The sequence below is a fragment of the Thalassophryne amazonica genome, chromosome 9 (genome assembly GCF_902500255.1).
Source record: "Thalassophryne amazonica chromosome 9, fThaAma1.1, whole genome shotgun sequence".
NCBI classification, from domain to species: Eukaryota; Metazoa; Chordata; class Actinopteri; order Batrachoidiformes; family Batrachoididae; genus Thalassophryne; species Thalassophryne amazonica.
Genome location: NC_047111.1, coordinates 41,158,069 through 41,182,020, shown reverse-complemented (window position 1 = coordinate 41,182,020; position 23,952 = coordinate 41,158,069). Strand labels below are relative to the sequence as shown.

The 23,952-nt window shown below is 42.1% G+C and overlaps 1 protein-coding gene across 1 annotated transcript in view; it reads left to right on the top strand.

Annotated features, from left to right (window-relative positions):
* The window catches only part of LOC117517037 (pterin-4-alpha-carbinolamine dehydratase 2-like), a 67,036-nt gene that overhangs the window by 3,826 nt on the left and 39,258 nt on the right, over nucleotides 1-23,952 (top strand). Inside the window, exon 2 of the mRNA XM_034177949.1 lies at nucleotides 23,371-23,502. Within this exon, the coding sequence (XP_034033840.1) occupies nucleotides 23,371-23,502 (132 nt within the window). The remainder of the gene's footprint in view (nucleotides 1-23,370; nucleotides 23,503-23,952) is intronic.

Genomic DNA, 23,952 nt, shown 5'->3' with positions numbered 1-23,952 from the left:
CCATAGAAGACGCCTCAGCTCCCATGCACAGCAAACTCAAGGCACTAGAGAAAAAGGTTGCAGACGAGCTAGAAAATAGAGGGAGATGCGAGAACGTAAGGATCCTCAATCTACCAGAAGGTGCGGAGGGCAACAACCCCACGCTGTTCTTTGAGAGATGGCTCCCTACACTTCTAAACATTGAGACGAAAACGGGCCGTATTAAAGTGAAGAGAGCGCATCATATGGGACCGACTTCTGCTCGTGACCAAAAGCCACATCCTGCAGTTGTGAGGCCTCACAATTATCAAGACAAACAAAAGATTATGAATGCATCATGGGAGATAAGCAAGAAAAAGCAGCAATTGAAACATGGTGATGCCACGGTGATGATCTTTCAAGATTTCTCGGCTGCTGTTGTCCATAAGCGTAAAAGCTTTGATGATGTAAAGAGGTGACTCAAGTCTGTGGGAGCTGTTTACAGGATGTTGTACCCCGCTTTGCTGAAGGTTACTCACCGCGGGACGACGAAGATGTACTCGGATCCCGACGATGTGGACAAATACCTGAGGTTTCTGGAGCCAGCTACCCTAAACAACTCTACCACACCGGATTAAAAACTGCCCAAAAGTGTGGATGTTTCTTTTGACCTCATGCCGTGAGTAATTGTCTACTGCGCAGATTGTTACTGAACTTCAAATGGTTGCATATTCCTACAAGACATTTGTTATTTTCACGAGTGGATTACATATATAGCGTTGCCACTTCCCTTCTGTTCTTTTGTGTTTTTTATAGTGTGGATAGGCGTTTACTCTTACTGTTAGGGAACCCTTTCACTATTACTGCTCCTGTTGGTTGGTAGTAGGATAGTGCATTACGTTCGTGCCAATGTTAGGCTTTTTTTTTGGTGGTTTCTTTTGTTTTGGATAGTTCTTCTGTTCAGTGTGTTTTACGACTTTTTATGTATGTGAACAACTCGTGGAAACATGCTCAGATAATACTTTGCACCATATACGTAAGTTAGAACAATATCATGGCAAGTATAAACATCTGTACATGGAATGTAAAGGGCATTCATACACCAATTAAACGGAGAAGGGTCTTGAATTATCTTCAGAGGGAACAGGTTCATGTAGCTTTGTTACAGGAGACTCACTTAGAAGCCAAAGAACATGAAAAATTGCAGCAGGGTGTTTTTAGCCAAATTTATTTTTCTACTTTCTCATCCCGAAGTAGGGGAGTAGCCATTTTAATCAGGAAAAATTTGCCTTTCAAATTGGTGGACTGTGTAAAAGACACAGGGGGGCACTATGTAATTGTAAGAGGTGTCTTATTCGGTGAGGAAATCACATTCATGAGTCTGTATTGTCCTCCTGGCCAGATGGGGGATTACATAGTACCTGCTTTTACAAAGCTTACTAACTTAAATACTAAAAATTCAATTGTTGGAGGAGATTTAAATTGCCATTTGAACCCACTAATGGATAAATCCCAAATAGGTAAAGCACACCTTCTGCCTGTGGCCAAGATCATTACCACGCTGTGCGAGGAACTAGCATACGTTGATGTGTGGAGAGTGCAACACCTTACAGATAAAGAATTCACCTTTTTCTCAAAAGTTCATTCATGTTACACTCGGATAGATTATTTTCTTGTTCCAAAATGTATACTGCCATCAGTTACATCTAGTTCTATAGGTAATATAGTTGTATCAGACCATGCTGCAGTCTTTATTCAGTTGAACACAGGGAGTATCTCTAAACGAACCAAAAACTGGCACTTTAAACCTTCTGTATTGTACAATCAAAAGTTTACAACATACTTTGTTGAAGAATTTAAACATTTCCTATCTATCAATACACCTTCCACAGATAACTATTCATTACTGTGGGAGACTTCTAAAGCCTACTCCAGAGGTCTAATTACTTCTTACACAAAGAGAAAAGATGAAGACAAGCTGAACAGAGGGAGTTATTAGAGACCAAATTAAAAAGAATGGAACAAGATTACCTTGTCAAATCTTCACCTGGTAAACTTAAACAAATTTCTGCGATTCGGTCAGCACTGGACTGTTTAACAAAGGAGGCAGAGCGTAATGTTAGATTTGCCAAACAAAAATTATATGAACATGGCGATAAGCCTGGAAAGTATTTGGCATATCTAACTAGAAAGAAATCAGATTCACAAAACATTGCTTCAGTTAAAGACACAAACGGTACCCAATTCTTTGAAACAGTAACAATTAATGAGATATTCAGGAGCTTTTATGAGAATCTATATAACTCACAGATACATATGAATAATTCAGACTTAATGGATAACTTTTTCTCTAGTTTCAACCTTCCTAGGCTAACAGAAAACCAGAGATCTACTTTAAATTCTCCAGTAACAAGGAAAGAAGTGATGGATTCTATTAAGGCCTTACAATCTGGAAAGGCAGTAGGACCTGATGGTCTTGGCTCCGAATTCTATAAAGAATTCCAAGAAATATTAGTCGATCCACTCCTAAACATGTATAACGACTCATTTATAAAAGGTCTACTGCCCATGTCTTTGAGAGAAGCTAACATTTCATTGATACTTAAAAAAGGAAAACCACCGGAAGATTGTGCTTCGTATCGGCCAATCTCTTTATTGAATGCTGACTTAAAAATTCTCTCTAAAGTGCTAGCAAGACGTCTCGAAGGACTACTCCTTTTCCTTATAAACCAAGACCAAACTGGTTTTATTAAAGGCTGCAATTCATACAACAATATGCGCCGATTGCTAAATGTGATCCAAAGGTTTGAACAGAAGTCAATGCATGGTCTTGTTGCCTCTCTTGATGCAGAAAAGGCATTCGACCATGTTGAATGGCCTTTTCTATTTTACACCTTGGATAAATTTGGTTTGGGTGACAACTTTATAAGCTGGATCAAACTTCTTTACAGTTCCCCCTGTTACGCAGTTCTAACGAACGGTTTGAGGTCTTCAACTTTTCAGGTTCGAAGGGGTACACGCCAGGGCTGTCCCCTTTCCCCTTTGCTCTTTGCATTAGCCATAGAGCCTTTGGCAGAGGCAATAAGGGTTAGGGAGGATATACATGGTCTAACTGTTGGAGAGAGGCATCATAAAATTGCATTTTACGCCGATGACATCCTTATTTTTTTTACTCAACCTGAGGTGTCCATTCCCTCTCATTGAAACTATTTGTAGATTTAGTGCTATTTCAGGTTATAAGATAAATTTTAACAAATCTGAGGTGATGCCCCTTGGTGCTCTAAAACAGTGATTCTCAACCGGGGTGCCGCGGCACCCTAGGGTGCCGTGATCGATCGTCAGGGGTGCCGTGGGCAATTATCAAATATCACCATTATCGGGTGTATGTGCTGTAATAGTGTGGCAGATGGTGTAATGCTCTTTTATTCCAGTAGAGGGCAGCAAAGTGTGCAGTAGCACTGAGCCGTGTGCCGACAAGGAGGCGTGATCGCCATTTTAATTCCGGGCAAGTTAGTGATTTGTGTGCATAGAAGTTCACTTAGTCTCGTCAAGAAACAGGTGGAATATGCCGGAAAGCTGCGCATGTTGGCAAAGTCACAAACGGAGGAACAAGGGAGACAATATTTCCTTCCATAAGTAAGTGGTTTTGGTTATTGTTGTCACTTTGTCCGTGATATTTGGATGATAAACAGCTGTATGTCTCCTGCCGTACCTGTGTCGCCCGATGACGCGGATCATTATTTTCACTTATGTCTAGTTGATATTTTCCACTGCTAGACCAATGTCTAGTTAAAATTCTTGTCGTTAGTGACTAAAAATTGTTGGACAAGACTGGGGAGTTGTTTTTTTTTTTTTTTTGCACCTTAAAATAATGAGATTAATGACCCGTGCTGTGCTGCCACACACACAGAGATGTGCACACACACACACACACACACCACTGACTTCATGAATGAAACTCGGTCAATAAAGGATAACTGTGTAAAAATATATATAAATGTATTGTAATGGTTTTAGGAGCCGCGCTGCGTTGAACAGCAGCAGCTCAGCCGAGCAGCGTAGCTTAACAGCGCAGATCCGTGTAACTTTCAACACTAATATTTGAGAATGTGTGTGTGTCAGAGTAAGTTTAATACTTTCCTGACATAATTTAATGTAATTTAATTTTACTGGCTCGATATCCAGGACAAAATGGCATTTTAACACGTATTTTGCGAGCAATTTTCTGAGTGTGTTCAGTCGCGAATCTCCATTGAAAATGCATTAACATCCGGGTACTTCATCAATATTTTGCCCGGTTAGGAGATGTCATGTCGCTGTTCATGAAGGGACGTTTTCGTTTAGTGTGCAGCAATGGGACTGCGCTCTCTAGTTCTTATATACAGCTCCATGACTATAGTATACTGTGTTACGTCATATCTGTACTGCACGTGTTGCTAACGTGCTAACGTACTGTGTAGAAACAGTCGAGTTAGTGGTGTGTGACACGTGACACATGACAGTGGTGTGCCGCAGGATTTTGTAAGTATAAAAAGGGTGCCGCGGCTCAAAAAAGGTTGAAAATCACTGCTCTAAAAGATAAACCTAACGTGCCCTCTCCATTTCCATTCAATTGGTCACCAGAGGGATTTGTATATCTAGGAATCAAAATAACACCCAAATTTGAAAATATGTATAAATGTAATTTTGTTCCCCTCTTTGATCAATATGGCGCTGGCTCAGCTGGCCGCTTGCAGACGCAGCTCCCGTAGTGTTTGTTAAACTGTTTTTTTTTTTTGTAATTGTTAATTTGTATGTGCTTGTAGAAATTACCTTAAACGGCGAGTAAAAGTTGGGAAAATGGCTGGACTATGTTTTGTCGCTCTTCTCCGCGTTCTTCTGTTACTTTTTTTACTCCTTGTAACTGAGAACCTTGCAGATAGGAGTAGCGGCATTGTTTACACGTGTGAACAGCTGATTGCGCTGTGTGGGCCAGTGCTGCTGCTCGGAGACTGGCCTGTGGTCCCAGTGGAGCTACGGAGGAGACATCAGGGTTGCAGGTCTGGAGTAAAATGGAGGGTGAAGAGGAGACGGCACAAACCAGCGGTACCGGCGATTATTATGGGAAATGTGAGGTCCTTGGGGAATAAGATGGACGAACTCACAGCGCTGGTGAAGACCCAGAGGGAATACCGGGAGTGCAGCATCTTTTGCTTCATGGAAACCTGGCTGCACTCGCTGATTCCGGACTACAGCGTGGAGGTCCCTGGATACAGTTTGGTGCGGGGAGACAGGGACTTTTCCAAGAGTCGGAAGAAGGAGGGTGGCGGGATTGCACTTTATGTGAGCGAGAGGTGGTGCAATCCTGCTCATGTGAATGTGAAGGAACGTATCTGCACCCCAGACATTGAGCTACTGGCTGTGGGATGCGTCCGTATTATCTACCGAGGGAGTTCACGTCCGCCATTATGATCGCTGTTTACATCCCCCCGTCAGCTGAGGCAGAGGCGGCCTGTGAGGTCATTAGCGCAGCCGCTGCTAAACTGCAGACTGAACACCTGGACGCATTCATGATCATTACAGGTGACCTTAATCATGCCTCACTGGACAAAACATTAAATAACTTCCACCAGTATGTTGATTGTCCCACTAGGGAAAACAAAACGTTGGACTTACTGTATGCTAATGTCATTGATGCATACAATGTCACAGCCCTTCCCCCCCTTGGCAGGTCAGACCACAACTTAGTCATGATGACTCCTAAGTATGTCCCCCTTGTGAGAAGGCAGCCTGCGTACAACAGGACGGTGAGGAGGTGGACACGGGGTGGCTGAGGCACTGCAGGACTGCTTTGGGTCAACAGACTGGGAGGTGCTCTGTGAGCCACATGGGGGGGATATCGACGATATGACTGACTGCATCACAGACTACATTAGATTCTGTGAGGACACCATCACGCCAGCCCAGACTGTGCACTGCTTCTCGAACAACAAGCCCTGGATTACAAGTGACCTGAAGGCCCTTCTAAATAAAAAGAAGATGGCATTCAGGTCAGTAGACAGAGAAGAGCAGATGCAAGGACAATTACAGGAGGAAGCTGGAGTTCAAACTCCAGCAGAACAGTGTGAGAGAGGTGTGGACGGGAATAAAGCACATCACGGGGATGAAGGGGAGAGACAGGCAGACTCCGGGGAGCCTGGATAGGGCAAACCAGTTCAACCTGTTTTTTAATAGGTTTAGCTCAACTCCTACCACCCCCCTGACACCCCCATCCCCCCACACACCTACACTGTCTCAAACTGCTCAATCCATCCAGCAGCGCTCTCCTGTACAGCACCTCTCCATCTGCACCCCTTCTCCCTCCCCCCTCGCCTCCTCCCCCTCCAGTGTAGACAACTGTAACCATCCCCAGCTAACGGTGACGACAGGCCAGGTTAAGAGGCAGCTGGAAAGGTTACATCAGAGGAAGGCGGCAGGCCCGGATGGCATCACACCCAGGATCCTGAAGACCTGCGCTGACCAGCTGTCCCCTGTACTGGTACATCTGTACAACCTGAGTCTGAGTGAGGGGAAAGTCCCGTTGCTGTGGAAGACGTTCTACGTGGTTCCAGTTGCCAAGAAGTCAAGGCCATCGGACCTCGAAGACTACAGACCAGTCGCTCTCACATCTCATGTGATGAAGGTCTTGGAGAGACTGGTCCTAGCCCAGCAGAGGCCACAGGTGATGTCATCTCTGGACCCTTTGCAATTTGCCTACCATCCCCATTTAGGAGTTGAGGATACCGTTATCTACCTGTTGCAACGAGCCCACATGCACCTGGATGGTGGAGGAGACACAGTGAGAATCACATTCTTTGATTTCTCGAGTGCCTTCAGTACCATTCAGCCTTTGCTGTTGGGTGTGAAGCTGTGGGGGATGGGTGTCCATGACTCAGTGATCTCCTGGGTTACTGATTACTTGACAGGCAGGCCACAGTTTGTCCGTCTGGGCAGTGTCCTGTCTGATGTGGTGGTCAGTGACGTAGGAGCTCCTCAGGGAACTGTGCTTTCCCCTTTTCTCTTTACCTTGTACACCACTGATTTCCAGTACAAGTCTGAGTCATGTCATCTACAGAAGTTTTCTGATGACTCATCTGTTGTTGGGTGTGTGTGTGTGGGGGGGGGGGGGGGGGAGTACAGGACATTGGTGGACAACTTTGTGGAGTGGTCTGAAAGAAATCACCTGAGGCTGAACGTGAGTAAGACCAGAGAGATGGTGATTGATTTCAGGAGGAAGAAGATGACTTTACAGCCACTTAGGATTAGGGGGGAGGTGGTGGAGGACTACAAATACTTGGGAGTGGTGATCGGCAACAGACTAGACTGGGCATCTAATACTGACGCTGTGTGCAAGAAGAGGATGAGTAGACCCTATTTCCTGAGGAAGCTGAGATCCTTCAATGTGTGCAGCAAGATGTTGGAGATGTCCTACAATAGTGTTGTTGCCGGTGCTATTTTCTTTGCTGCTGTGTGTTGGGGCAGCAGCATCAGAGCCAGGGATTCAGATAGACTGCATAAGATCATTAAGAGAGCTGGCTCTGCACTTGGTCAAGGGCTGGAGTCGCTGGAGATGGTGGTGGAGAGGAGGACACTGAGGAAGTTGTTGTCCATTATGGATAATGAACAGCACCCTCTCCACCATACAGTGGTCGGGCAGCGGAGCAGCTTCTCACATAGGCTGCTTCAGCTCCGCTGTCGGAGGGACAGATACAGGAAATCTTTCCTGCCATATGCTATCACATTGTATAATAAAAGCTGATCCATCTTTTATCATGGATTGTAGAACCATTAACATACATCTGTAACTTATCATTTCAAACCGGTAAATTTCCCAATCAAATGAAAATAGCTAAGGTTGTGCCGCTGTATAAGACTGGGGATAGACACCACTTCACAAATTATAGACCTGTTTCTTTGCTTCCACAATTTTCCAAATTATTAGAAAAGTTATTCAATAATAGATTAGACAAATTCATAAATAAACATAAATTACTTACTGATAGTCAATATGGATTCAGAGCACATAGTTCAACATCACTTGCATTAATAGAATCAGTTGAGGAGATTACAAACGCCATAGACCACAAATTACATTCAGTTGGAATATTTATAGACCTTAAAAAGGCTTTTGATACAATTAATCATGACATATTAATCAATAAACTTGAACAGTATGGGATTAGGGGGTTGGTGTTGCACTGGGTGAGAAGCTACTTAAGTAACAGAAAACAGTTTGTGAAGTTGGGGGAATATACATCATCATGCTTGGACAATGCTTGTGGCGTCCCACAGGGGTCAGTATTGGGTCCAAAACTGTTTCTAATTTATATAAATGATATTGTCAATGTTTCCAAAATATTAAAATTAGTATTATTTGCAGATGACACAAGCATTTTTTGTTCAGGGGGGGATTTGCAGGAGTTACTGAGGAGGATCAGTATAGAAATGGGAAAATTGAAAATATGGTTTGACAGAAATAAATTATCATTAAACTTAAGTAAAACAAAATACATGTTATTTGGCTATTGTAATACAGACATACAGGTTCAGTTACAAGTCGAGGGGGTAGATATTGAAAGGGTACATGAAAATAAGTTTCTGGGGGTGATAATAGATGATAAGATAAACTGGAAGACTCATATAAAACATATACAAAGTAAACTGTCAAGAAGCATTTCAGTTCTAAACAAAGCGAAACATATTCTGGACCACAACTCACTCCGCATTCTTTACTGCTCACTGGTTTTACCATATTTACAGTACTGTGCAGAGGTATGGGGTAATACTTATAAAGGTACAACACAATCACTATCAGTAATGCAGAAAAGAGCTATAAGAATTATTCATAATACTGGCTATAGAGATCATACAAATCCACTATTTTTACAATCCAAATTCTTAAAATTCACAGACTTGGTTCATTTTCAAACAGTACAAATTGTGTATAAAGCAATAAACAATTTACTTCCAGCAAATATTAAAAATATGTTTTTTAACAGATCAGGGGATTACAGTCTGAGGGGGAAATTTAATTTAAAGCATCAGTGGGCACGAACAACATTAAAAGGTTTCTGTATTTCTGTCTGTGGGGTGAGGATGTGGAACAGATTGGGAGTGGGGCTCAAGCAATGTCCAAGCATGAACCAGTTCAAACAGCGGTACAAAAATATGTTTTTTTCTGGGTATAGGGAGGAGGAAGGGTAATGAGGGTTAGGGTGTTTTTGTTTTTTGCTTCGGCTTGTAAATATATAGTATTTTGTATGTAAGTAGGTATGTGTAGGTGTATATTTATGTTTGTGTATATATATGTGTATATATGTATATGTGTATGTATGTTGATGTGTATATGTATGTGTATGTGTATATATATGTATATATATATATATATATTGATATCGGTTTAGGTGTGTAGGAATTTATGTGTATATGTGGCAAAGGGTATTACTGGTTGTGGGGAAGAAGGGGTAGGGATAAATAAGCTGATGCTTCACCCTACCCCTTTTCGGACATGTTGGGTACACAGTAGGAACTTTTTTGTTGTTGTCTTTACTGATCTATCTTGTAATTGTTGTTGTATCAAATGTTCGAAATAAACAGTTTTCATTCATTCATATCAGTGTATTGAGACACCTCATGAAATCTGGTGTATACTGCTAATCCACATATTGGCTCTAATATACTGTTACTGTACATTATTACTGCACACTGTACATTATTAATGCACACTTTGCTGTACATATTTATTTTTTCTTATTTCAAATTTTAGTTTTATATATTTTATTTCTTTTTTTTTTTTCTTTTAACCTACTATTAATAGTGGGAACAAGGGTGCACTGTCTAAGTGTAAATGCTGCTACTGCAAAGAAATTCCCCAGTCTGGGATGAATAAAGTATTTCTATTCTATTCTATTCTATTCTATTGATTGTGTCAAGTTGGACTTTGATAGATGGAAAATGCTGCCTCTCTCCTGGTTGGGCCGTATCTCAGTCCTGAAGATGAATGTCCTACCTAGATTGCTGTACCCAATTCAAATGATCCCAATAATTTTTTCACACAAGACGATAAAGATTTTAAATGGTTGGATGAGCTCATTTATCTGGAACGGGAGGAAGCCGCGTCTGAAAATTTCTACACTGTGTCTTCCAGCCTCAAAAGGGGGTCTGGACCTCCCAGATATAAGGAAATATCAACTTAGTGCCCACATGCGTGCTGCTGCCGACTGGGTGCGTGAACCTGTTTCCCTTTGGCTTGACATAGAGGGCTCCATGTCCAAATTTCCTTTGAAAAATTTACTATTTCTAGAAAATTAAAAAATTTGAACATGTTTTGCTGTAATCCACTTTCAATTCTGACTGTTAAGGCATGGCTAATTGTTTAAAAAAACTCCAAGGCAGATCTCATCTGACCTCACTATTCACGCAGCTGTGTAAGAACCCTCTTTTCCCACCTGGAATTACTGATTCAGGTTTTCAGATATGGGCAGCTAAAGGTATCTCTGTTCTTTCAGATCTAATGGATGGGCCCTCCATCTTGTCCTTTGAGCAAATGGTAGATAAATATGACATAGAGACAGGATTTTTTCCATTATTTACAGATGAGGGATGTTATTCAGGGAAACATCTCTACTCTTTGATCAATCAATTTCTGACTTTGAAAAGCTGATATTTCGGCCAAAACTTAAAACATCCATAAAGCTATCTTATAATTTACTGAAAGAAACAAACAATACCACTGCTCATCTAAGAGGCCTATGGGAGAAAGAATTGGGGATGGAAATTACAGATGAAGACTGGGACAATGCATGGAATAATATTAACTCGTTAAGTGTTTGTAATCGGGTTAAAGCTCTACAACTTAAAATTCTACAGCGCGCACATATCTCTCCCTCCCAACGTCATAAATTTAATTCAGACCTTTCGCCGTTATGTCTCAAGTGTAAAACCGAACTAGGCACTCTAACACACTGTTATTGGTCCTGCAGAAAATTGCAATACTTCTGGAATATGTTTAAATGTGAACTGGATAAAATATTCTCTATCACTACTACTACAGTTTGTAATCCATTGACTATGCTGGTTGGAATAACAGATGGCACTATACCTGGAAAACACCAAAGGCAACTCTACAGGATACTTACATTTTGTGCTTGGAAATGTGTTCTTTTGAACTGGATCACAGAAAAAACACCATCCAAAAGTCAATGGCATCGAACTATATTGGAATATGTGTCTTTGGATTATTTAACCAGCAAGTTGCACAAGAGAGATGATGCGTTTCACAAAATTTGGGACCCATTTATGACTTATATTGGCCTAAATATTTCTTCCATACTGTATAGAGGCCTAATTTGAACTAGAGGTTACACTCCAGCCCCATATGGACTTGCTGAGCTTTGTACATGTCAATTGAGCCGGAATGTTCAGTTTTGTTTTCTGTTTTTTTTTTTTCCTGTTTTCTTTGCCTGTTTGTTTATTCAGCTGTTTTTGTTTTTTCTAATATGGAAAAATTCAATAAAAATAACTATGGAAAAAAAATTGATCGTAGGTGTGCGTGCGGATGTGATTGTGTTTGTCTATATGTGGTCTTGTGATAGACTGGTGTCCTATCCAGGGTGTAACCCTGCATCACGCCGTATGAGTGCTGGTATAGGTTCCACCCCTGTGACCCTTAATTGGTGTAAGCGGATATAGAAAATGGAAGGATTAAAAAAAAGCAACTGACAATAAGCTCATTTCACTACATGCAACTTCAATCATACCTGCTCTTACTTTCCACCAAGTGATGATAACATTATTCCCTGTAACAATTCCAGACATCTCCAACAAGGGGCAGACATTTGTAGACTTTTCCACAGCTTTTTTAGAGCCTAGAAATAGACAGTATATAAAATGCGGTGAGGTGATGAACAGACAAATGAGTCCATCTCTTTCAACTTAAAGGACATTTCACACTGAAATCATAAATTTAGGCTGTTGGTGACCATCCGATGATACACCGGGATTACTTTGTGCACTTGTGACCGGTTTCAAAGTATACGGCATTAGCAACAAGCAACTACGGAGACTGCAGAAAAAAATTACTCGAGTACTCGTTTTTCCGAGTGTTTCAAACAGTGTTTACGTAACTATGAGGAAAACGTGCCAGCGCATGCGTGAATGGAATGTAGCTGCTAATGTTAAGAACGGAGCCACAGATTCATTCCAAAGTTTACATAAGTGTGATGTCGTGTTATGATGACTCGTTTTAAGTGAAAACTGTTCATTTCGTTTCAGTCATGGTAAAATGAGCAGCCACTTCCCACTGTGAGAAGACTTACTGCACGTGCACAGTCATTAGTCATAAATGCAGCCTGTTAGAAACAGTTTCTGCTTGTGCACGCTTATAAGTGTTGTCATATAACTGTGAAAAATCTAAGAAATACACCTGTGTGCTCAAGCAAACTGAAAAACAGTGTTGTGGAGACATTACACATCCATTTTTCATGGCGGCTGTAAAACAGTGTCCTGCGACACAGACAGCAATGTCACCACACTTTAGGTTCCAAAATCGGACCCACTCTGAAAAAGTTAAGAGTTCTAGGGTGAAGTGTGTCGTCTCTTGTCTGTACATCCTCTGTAAATCTGAACCATCACTTTCAAATGAAAGCTCAGAAGCTTTGTTATTAGACATCAAGAAATGTAGAGTCAGACGTTTTCCGGAAATGCAACTGCTAACGCTCAGAGCGAGAGGAATAATTATCAACAAAATACATCAGAGACCACTAATTATCCACACATGTGCACGGATAGACTTAGAATCATAAATACTTCGATGTTGTGTTGCTAACTGGGATGTTGAATAACGTGTGACATCTGTATTATAATAGCCAAGTAGCCTCTGTGGGTATGCGTGCATGTGTGTGTATAGCTTTGATCACGCAACAACCGAGGAGAGCAGACATTTGACTTTTGGTGTACTTATTTATTTTGGGTCAATTTTCTATTTATTTTCATTTATGTCGCGTCAAATCACAACAAAGTTGCCTCAAGGCTCTTCACACATGTAAGGTCTAACCTTACCAACCCCCAGATCAAGCACACAGGTGACACTGGTAAGGAAAAACTCCCTCTGATGATTTGAGGAAGAAACCTCAAGCAGACCAGACTCAAAGGGGTGACCCTCTGCTTGGGCAATGCTACCAACACAATTTACAAAACAATTCACAAAACGAATATACAGGAAATGTTGCTGGTACACACAACAGGAGGGTTACAGAAACAGACACCACACCCATTTCTGGATGGAGCCACACCTCAAACAGAGAGAAAAAACAGAATCGGGCATCGGAAAGGCAACAAATGCAGTATAATTTGTCAGTATGAAGCAACAAGAAATACTAAGGTGATTGCTGGCCACTAGCCCTAAGCTTCACTAAAATAATTTAGATTAAGTTGAGGCCACGGCCTGCTCTGTTTCCTAATAAAATGAATTAAAAGAGTAAAAAGCATAGAAACATACTATGCCAGTATGCTAGCCATACGAAAGGGAAAATAAGTGCGTCTTAAGTCTCGACTTAAAAGTCTCTACAGAATCTGTTTTATTGATGCAGGGAGATCATTCCACAGAACAGGGGCATGATAAGAGAATACTCTATGACCCGTAGACTTTTTATTCACCCTAGGGACACAAAGTAGTCCTGCACCCTTAGAACGCAGAGCCTGGGCCGGTGCATATGGTTTAATTAGGTCAGCTAGGTAGGGAGGTGCCAGTCCATGAAAAATTTTATAGGCGAGTAGCAGAACCTTAAAATCTAATCTCACTGGGACAGGAAGCCAGTGAAGAGATGCCAAAATGAGTGTAATGTGGTCAAACTTTCTGCTTTGTGTCAAAAGTCTGGCAGCAGCATTTTGAACCAGTTGGAGACCCCTAATGCTGGACTGTGGTAAACCAGAAAATAGAACATTGCAGTAGTCAAATCTAGAAGAGACAAATGCATGAATCAGGGTCTCAGCATCAGCCATAGACAGGATGGGACGAATCGTCGCTATATTTCGCAGGTGGAACAAAGCAGTCCTCGTAATGTCTTTAATGTGGAGATCAAAGGACAAATTACCCCAAGGTTCCTCACTTTGTCAGTGTGATCCATGACACACAAGCTTAGGCCAAGCGTTAGCTGGTCAAATTGATGCCGAACCATCATTTCAGTCTTATCAGAGTTTAAAAGTAGGAAGTTGCTAGACATCCAGCTTTTCACTGATGCAAGGCAATCTTCTAAAGATTTTATGTGGATGAGATTACCAGCAGTTATCGGCATGTATAACTGAGTATCATCAGCATAGCAGTGAAAGGTAATCCCAAAACGCCCAAGGAGTGCTATATAAAGGGAGAAAAATAGAGGGCTGTAAGATGGACCACTGTGGAACCACAAATTTCATGTCACTAAAGTTAGAGGTAGTGTTATTGTACAAAACACAGTGAGAACGACGGCTCAGGTATGATGGCAACCATCCAAGGGCACTCCCAGTAATCCCAAAATGATTTTCCAGCCTGTCGAGTAGAATATGATGATCCACTGTATCAAATGGAGCACTGAGATCTAACAGCACCAGAACCGTAGTGGTGTCCGAATCCATTGCAAGCAGAAGATCATTCTGTTGTGAAAGTGTAGGTACACGGACCCACAACAGGGGGCGTAATGAACGGACAATGGAGAAAGGTGAATAACAAGTTTTACTGTTGTGAAACGAGCACAACGAATACAACAATTAACAATTTGGGGTCGAATCCGCTGGTGTCGTGTGGGCAGGCTCGAAGGTAGGAGACGTCCGTCTCAGTCGAACCGCAACCACCCAGATCTCCTCTGCCACCGAACCCTGGAAATACTGGAACCGCCAAGTCCCGAATTCCCAGGTGGCCACTGCCTCCGCTCGTCGGATCCGGTACTGCTGGCGGGAGAGAGCAACAACACACAGGTGTGGATGCGACAGCACCCAGTAACGGAGAGGGGAGAAGCCGCCTCCACCTCTTGTCAATATATAGCAGGAAGGTGAGTACTTATCCAAGCAATTTAGCTATCAGTAGTCAGCAGTCCTGAAAAGGTTTAATCTGGTTATGCAGAATATGAATGCAGAGAACGTTACCTCAGTCTTAAGGCGATATCTCGGCACTGAGGTGGAGACGCCGTCCTGATGATATACCCCCGTGCTGATATACCCCCACATTCACCACTTTAGTAAGAGCCATCTCTGTGGAATGATATTTTCTCATGGATGAATGCTGCGAAAATGGAAAGTTGATAGAACAAATATTTTTGGAGAAATTAGCAATTTTAACTAAACCATAAACAATGGACATTGTGCTGCAATCCAAAATACCGATCCAACCCGCGATGTTTTCCAATACTGGAGAAGAGCCAGTGTGAATCCTCTCAACTGCTGCTGCTGCTCTCTGCTTTGTTTGCTGAGGAGGGGAGGTTTCTGGAACCGACCTGTTTGAGAGAGCTCTGTTCTGCAGTGTTCGAAACTGAGGGTAGCTGCAAATTTTCCGCCCGGCTCTTAGGTTCAAATTGTTTGTCGAGCATGGATTTTCCGATAAATGAACTGAATTGGTGCTGAAAAGTTAGCTGCTTCAACGTCCCGAGGCTGTGAAACGCTTTGAAACGCCAGCTCAGAGTGCAGCTGAGGAGGACAGCCAAAAAGAGATTCTGTCTGCCGAAATGGGATAAAATTTCCATTAAATTCCTTCAGTATTAATTCAGTTTGTTGCGTGAGCATTGCTGGTGATACATTAGAAATTTACGGCTTATTTTACATTTGAAAGGCTTCGTGTTTCTAAAAAGTTCCAAGCTTGTTCGAGAGAAGGAGAGAGGGAGAGAGAGAGAGAGAGAAAAATTTTTATTCTGTAACACTTGCTTTGACAATGTAAGCATGTCTCCCATGTTAATAAAGCTCCATTGAAATTGAAAATTGAGAAGGGGAGACAGACAGACAAAGAGAGACAGAGAGGACTTAATTTTTTAAATTTTACTCTTGACAATGTAATGTTTCCCATGTTTTAAAGCTCCTTTAAAATTGAAACTTGAGCTGGAAAGAGAGACAGACAGAGAGAGAGAGAGAGCTGTCTTTTCTCTTTCAGGCTATAAAAGTCCATTAAAAAATAAAAGTGCTTAATTCTTTTACCAAAACATCAAATCTAGGCTTTCATCTTAGAAACACCTTCTGGCAAATGGTAGCTGAAGTTTCAGGTCTCCTTTTTAAGAAAATCCTCTTATAAAATCAACAATAATGATGATAATATTAAAGCAAACAGAGCTCTGTTATTGGATCGGAAAAGTATCGGTATCGGCAGATATCCAAATTCAGGTATCGGGATTGGAAGTGAAAAATTGTGGATCGGTGCATCCCGAGTTCTAATCTTAGATTGTAACCTTGAACAGATCCAGATTTTACACATTAGGCTGTTGTTGGTTTTAAGATATTCACTTGAGTTAAAGTAATTTTAGTGCTCATACAGTTAACGGTGAGAATAAAACTTCATGTTGTGTCAGTCACGCCAGCCTCAGCGGAAACAACTATTGGTGCTATGCTGCCACCATGAGGCCACTTCAGGTAACTTTCTGTGAACAACTTGCAGTGACGACTGAATCAATTTTACAGTTTAAAAAAAAACACCTACAGCTTTAATAAGACCCAGTGAACATCAGAGAGACAAACAAACATGCGTGTCCATGGCTGAGAATGTGAATGTCCCATATATACAGTGAGGAAAATAAGTATTTGAACACCCTGCGATTTTGCAAGTTCTCCCACTTAGAAATTATGGAGGGGTCTGAAATTTTCATCTTAGGTGCATGTCCACTGTGAGAGACATAATAAAAAAAAAAAAAAAAAAAAACTGGAAATAACAATGTATGATTTTTTTAAAATAATTTTTTTGGATGTTACTGCTGCAAATAAGTATTTGAACACCTACCAACCAGCAAGAATTCTGGCTCACACAGACCTGTTAATTTTTCTTTAAGAAGCCCTCTTATTCTGCACTCTTTACCTGTATTAATTGCACCTGTTTGAACTTGTTACCAAAAGACACCTGTTCACACACTCAATCAATCGCACCATAGCCAAGACCAAAGAGCTGTCTAAGGACACCAGGGACAAAACTGTAGACCTGCACAAGGCTGGGATGGACTACAGGACAACAGGCAAGCAGCTTGTTATTTAGAACAAGAGCTAATGTCTATAAAGGCCTTATTTTTTGAGTTTGTTCAACAGGCACTACATCTAAGGTCTGACTTGACAGAATGGTAGAATGGACCTTCAGGAACAACGCCAGGTAGTATGTACAAGCAAATTGTGGTATCAGTAATTTTCTACAGGCCATTATATAAAAGAGGGGTCAGTGGCGCCTATTTTTCCAACTGTGATCGCGAGTTTAGAAAACTGTGTCATATCTCTGTCAATAATTGACCAATTCTTATAATTTTGGTATTAATGTGTTCATCATTAAATTTACTAACTGATAGAACCTTCTGATCTTATGTAGAGGTGACTGTGACCAGAATGTTGCAGCTTATTACAGACAGCGCCATTACTTGAAAGACGCTATGTAAAAATAGTCACAATCTTTAATAAAAATGGCTGTAGAAAAGAAAATGACTGTGCTAACTAAATACGCCCAGTATCACCCAAAAGTGCAATGTTTTAAGGAAAAAATAAGACCAGATACAGCTTCCTATGTGGGTAGTTGATAAAATAGTGAGCATTTCACACATAACACCCTTTTGGTGATTTTTGCAGTATGCTGGGGAAATGGCAGAGTACTGCAGATAATACCAGATAAAGACTTGTCTGGTGATTTCCATGCATTCAGTGCTTGTAACTATTTATAAGCATGTGTTATTGATTAGCCTACAGCATTGAGCCAGCAGGTGAATCCAATAACCACACTCAAAACCACCATACATCCCTATGATTTTGAGCAGCAGGACCAAGGCAGAAAATCCTCTTTTCTCCAGGAAAACATTGGTAAGAGTCTTCCCTGATGCTCCATTTTAATAATTACAAGGTCTATTAGAAAAGTATCCGACCTTATTATTTTTTTCAAAAACCATATGGATTTGAATCACGTGTGATTGCGTCAGACAAGCTTGAACCCTCGTGCGCATGCGTGAGTTTTTCCACTCCTGTTGGTTGCGTCATTCGCCTGTGAGCAGGCTTTGAGTGAGGAGTGGTCCACCCCCTCGGCGGATTTTCATTGTCAGGAAATGGCGGAATGATTTGGGCTTTTTTTCCATCAGAATTTTTTCAGAAACTGTTAGAGACTGGCAGCTGGAAACCATTAGAAAAATTTATCTGGCTTTCTGTGAAAATTTTACGGGCTTCACAGAGAATAAGGATTGTTACTACAGCTTTAAGGACGGCTTTAAGGACGCTTGGCGCGCCGCGCTCCGTGCCGCCATCGAGAGCCACAAACCACTGGATCATTTCTAAACAGATGGCTCTGTGGATCCGAGACTGTCGTGTGCACTTTCTCTGGTTATCACAAGAGCTGGACATCAGCCATTTTCCGGCAGATTTCACTTTTAACAAGAGATTTTGTCATGGAAAGCCGAGCGGAGGCTTCGCGCGTCACGACCGATTTGCTGATGGAGCGAGACAAAGGAACACCTCCGTTTTGCTCTCACAGGACGGCTTTGAGATGGCGTTCAGACAGCTGTCGGTGGTCTTTCCATCGAGTGATTATCCGAGAAATTGTGGATGTGCCTGGACATGCCAGAACATGTCCCGTGAGGCTTCATCACGGTGTTGCTGTGCGCCATGCGGCACCGCCGCTCCTCTTTCCATGACAAAAACTCCTGTAACAGTGGAATGTGGCGTTCATTTCCAAATTGGACGCTGTGTTTTATCCGGGACGTCGTCTGACTAGCACAGGAATTGTGAAAAGACGTGGACATCAGCACTTTTTCGGCACATTGAGACAGACGTGCGGATGAATTCCGCACGTCGTGGCGGTGCCGCATGGCGCACAGCAACGCCGTGATGAAGCCTCACGGGACATGTTCTGGCAAGTCCAGGCACATCCACAATTTCTCGGATAATCACTCGATGGAAAAACCACCGACAGCTGTCTGAACGCCATCTCAAAGCCGTCCTGTGATGGAGCTGTCCGGCATGGAGCGCGGCGCCGAGCGTCCTTAAAGCCGTCCTTAAAACTGTAGTAACAGTCCTTATTCTCTGTGAAGCCCGGAAAAGTTTCATCGAAAGCCAGATAAATTTTTCTAATGGTTTCCAGCTGCCAGTCTCTAACAGTTTCTGAAAAAATACTGATGGAAAAAAAGCCCAAATCATTCCGCCATTTCCTGACAATAAAAATCCGCCGAGGGGGTGGACCACTCCTCACTCAAAGCCTGCTCACAGGCGAATGACGCAACCAACAGGCGTGGAAAAACTCACGCATGCGCACGAGGGTTCAAGCTTGTCTGATGCAATCACATGTGATTCAAATCCATATGGTTTTTGAAAAAAATAATAAGGTCGTATACTTTTCTTATAGACCTCGTACAGTACCCAGTAAAATAAACACTGTCATTTTAGAGATTTAATATCATTCAAATGAGGCAAATCGTGATCAGGTGTTCAGTATTGGTATAATAAATGTACAATAGATATGCATGCCTTTATGCATTAGGGTTAAGCCACTTTCATGATTATAACTTTTATTATCTATTTCACATTTTGCAGACACGATGTCTGGTGAAGGTGATGATGAGCTACCCAGTTCCATTCTCTTACCTGTAATGCGTAGGAAGCTTACAAAGTTTGAGCAGTGCGTTATCTGCCAGAGATCTACTAGGGAACCTCTGAGAAAACCACGTGAGGCCTCCCTAAAGACTTTCAAGTCTGCCCTAGAGTTACGTGAAAATGATGTCTTTGATCGCCTGCAAGCAGAACTGGACCAGCTTGCCGAGCTACCCATTCTCTGGCACTCTACATGCTATGACCACAAAAAGTGCACTCCCCACTGAGATGGAGAAAGTTGCAGACGTCCAGGGAAAACTTCCCGCACCCACTACAGGCATGGAAACTGCTCATCTCTTTGATATCATGGCTTCAGTCCAGATGGTTAAAGATGGTGGTGCAGCAACCTTTGGTGCACTGGCTTCCAAGCATTACAACCTGATCACCTCACCACTAGGTCAGAATGGATGCACCCCAGTTGATGCCATCATGGATCAGTACAGGAAGAAGTCGATCAAAGCTGGAGAGAGGACAAAACGCGGGGCATCTACAGGCTTGGCGATAAAGATACAGGGCCCAAACAGTGGACCAAATACATCACAAATCAGCAAAACAAAGTGAACCTTGCAATCTTCCTGGCAGAGAGCTGGTGTTCCATGGGCCAAGAGAAACTGCTACCAGGTCAGCAACTTGTCATCGCTGGTGGTTTCAAACAAGGGGAAAAGGCCATGCTGGTGACAAAAGGATCTTCTGAGGACCTACCAGCCTTGAGATCAGACCATGAGGAGGCAGACACGAGGCTGCTGCTTTATGCTGCACATGCCTCACAAACTCACAGCAGGATTGTGATCCAGTCACCAGATACGGATGTAGCTGTACTCTGCGCCACACACTTTGACAGCCTGAACTGTGATCAGTTGTGGTTTCACACTGGTGTCAAAGACAAATTGAGATAATCCCTGTGCACATTGTGGCTGCTGAAATGGGTCCAGACCTCTATGATGCCTTACCAGGCCTACACGCCCTCACAGGGTGTGACTCCAACAGTTCCCTTTGCGGAATTGGGAAGAAGAAGGCTTTCACCATGATTAGCAGGTCTGAAGAGCACCAGCAGAGTGTATCACAGCTGGGGAAAGATGTCACACTGTCTGAGGATACAGTATCAGGATGTGAAGCATTTGTATGCAGCCGCTACACCAAGGACAGAAAAGCTGGTAGGAAAGTCAATGATGTTAGATACTGGCTTTTTTGTCAGCGGGGCCAGAGAAATGAGGGCTTGCCTCTAACATCAGACAGTCTTCTGCAGCACATCAAGGGAGCCAATTATCAGGCACTGGTATGGAGGCAAGCACTGGGTGCCTGTGCAAGACGTGCCACCACCTGAGGACCATGGCTGGATCTTGGCAGATGACTCCCTGACACCTGTGCTGATGACCAAAGAACCAGCACCCTGTGGACTGGTGGAGATCACAATATACAAATGCAGGAAGTCTTTGTGCAGCAGAAGGGACTGTACATTCAAGAAAAATGAACTTTCCTGCACTGAAGCCTGTGGATGTATGGCTGGGGAAGACTGTAAGAATCCGAGGACTCTGGCACCACCAATTGTTGAGGATGAAGATGACAAAGATGATGACTGAACTTAAGGGAAGATCTGAGCTATTCACTACATAGCCTTTCATGTTAACACACAGAGACCTTGCTGGAACAGCTTGTTAAAGGTGTGAATCGTAAAGCAACAAAGGTGAACTTGACATTGTAAAATGTAACAGGATTTATAACCATTGTTCCGTTAGCTAAGTATCTGGTTTCTGTGTGTATTGTGACTCTGAGTGCATAAAAAACTGTCAAAAGGTATGATTTGGCATGTGTAAAATAACTTTAGTGTCATGAAAATATAACAGACAATCAAAAGGTAAGATGTCATTTAAATGCCCTCTGTCCTAGCCGAGTTGCCCCAAAAGTCAGGAAAATCATGAACATGGTATAGGTAGTAAAATAAACGCAACTCCGTCAAATTTTCACCTAGGAAGCCATAATTGGTGTTAATTTTTTCATAAAACAATACACGTTCAGTTAATACTAGGCTCATGTGGCTAAAACAGTTTCTTTTCTATATGAAGTCTTATTAAATTTATTACTATTTTTCCAGAGCGTCTTCAATATTATGCCACTGTCTGTAATAAGCTGCAATATTCTGGTCACAGTCACCTCTACATAAAATCAGAAGGTTCTAACAGTTAGTAAATTTAATAATGAACACATTGATACCAAAATTATGAGAATTGGTCCATTATTGATAGAGATATGGCTAATTTTCTAAACTCACAATCACAGTTGGAAAAACAAGCGCCACTGACCCCTCTTTTATAAAATAGCCTGTAGAAAATTACTGATACCACAGTTTGCTTGTACATACTACCTGGTGTTGTTCCTGAAGGTCCATTCTACCATTCTGTCAAGTTAGACCTTAAACGTAGTGCCTGTTGAACGAATCCATTTTGGGGGGGTCTCTGCTCCTGTACTAATTTATTAGAAAGTGGAAGTAACACAAGATGACTGTCAATCTCCCTCGGGCTGGGATTCCATGCAAGATCTCACTTTGTGGGATAAGGATGATTCTGAGAAAGCTCAGAACTACACAGGAGGACCTGGTCAATGACCTGAAGAGAGCTGGGACCACAGTCACAAAAATTACATTAGTAACACATGATGCTGTCATGGTTTAAAATCCTGCAGGCAGCAAGGACCCCTGCTCAAGCCAGCACATGTCCAGGCCCGTTTGAAGTTCACCAGTGACCATCTGGATGATCCAGAGGAGGCATGGGAGAAGGTCATGTGGTCAGATGAGACCAGAATAGAGCTTTTTGGAATCAACTCCACTTACCATGTTTAGAGGATGAGAAGAACCCCAAGAAAACTATCCCAACTGTGAAGCATGGGGGTGGAAACATCATACTCTGGGGGTGCTCTTCTGCAAAGGGGACAGGACGACTGCACCGTATTGAAGGGAGGATGGATGGGGTCATGTATTGCGAGATTTTGGCAAATAACCTCCTTCCCTCGTAAGAGCATTGAAGATGGGTCATAGCTGGGTCTTCCAGCATGACAATGACCCCAAACACACAGCCAGGGCAAACAAGGAGGGGCTCCGTAAGAAGCATTTCAAGGTCCTGGAGTGGCCTGGCCAGTCTCCAGACATGAACTCAATAGAAAATGTTTAGAGGGAGCTGAAACTCCAAACCTGAAAGATTTGGAGCAGATCTGTGTGGAGCAGTGAACCAAAATCCCTGTTGCAGTGTGTGCAAACCTGGTGAAAATCTACAGGAAACATCTGACCTCTGTAATTGCAAACAAAGGCTACTGTACAAAATATTAACATTGATTTTCACAGGTGTTGAAATACTTATTTGCAGCAGTAACATACAAATAAATTATTAAAAAAATCATACATTGTGATTTCCGGATTTTTTTTTTTTTTGAGTATGTCTCTCACAGTGGACGTGCACCTAAGATGAAAAGTTCAGACCTCTCCATGATTTCTAAGTGGGAGAACTTGCGAAATCGCAGGGTGTTCAAATGCTTTTTTTCCTCACTGTATATATTTGAGTGTGTATACAGTATATATATATATATATATGTATGTGTATACAGTATATGTGTGTGTTTAATTTGCAGACATCAAACTCCCACTGGCTTACCCCGGCAGACCGCGAGCAGCTGCTGATGGAGCTGAGGGCAACAGGCTGGGTGGAGGTGGAGGAGCGTGATGCCATCTTCAGAGAGTTTCATTTTAAAACTTTCAATCAGGTATGAACTTCTCATCTGTCTTTTGACAATCAGTTTTATATCTTACAGTTCAGTTTAGTGGGTTTACTTTCAATCAGATAGCTGCCTTTCACCTCATTGGCATCAAGTCTATGGTTGTGAAAAACAATGTTGTTGAATGGTGATACACACAATGTTTCTTAACCCTGAAATGATTGAAACAATGAGTTTTCGGTTTCAGAAAGACAGGTTAATCAATCCAGAGAAAGAGGGGTAACTTGAGCCCCTTTCAGAAAGGGAGGTAAACTATGCTCAGTCAGTTATTATGGTAATTTGGTCTGTGAGCAGGTTTTCATCAGTAAATCCTGAGAATCTCTCAGTCTCCTCCCTCTTACACAACGGTTTGTTGTTGCGGATAAGTGTCAGAAAATGAATGAATGAATAATAATAATGTACACTCAGCATCCATTTTATCAGGTACACCTTGCTAGT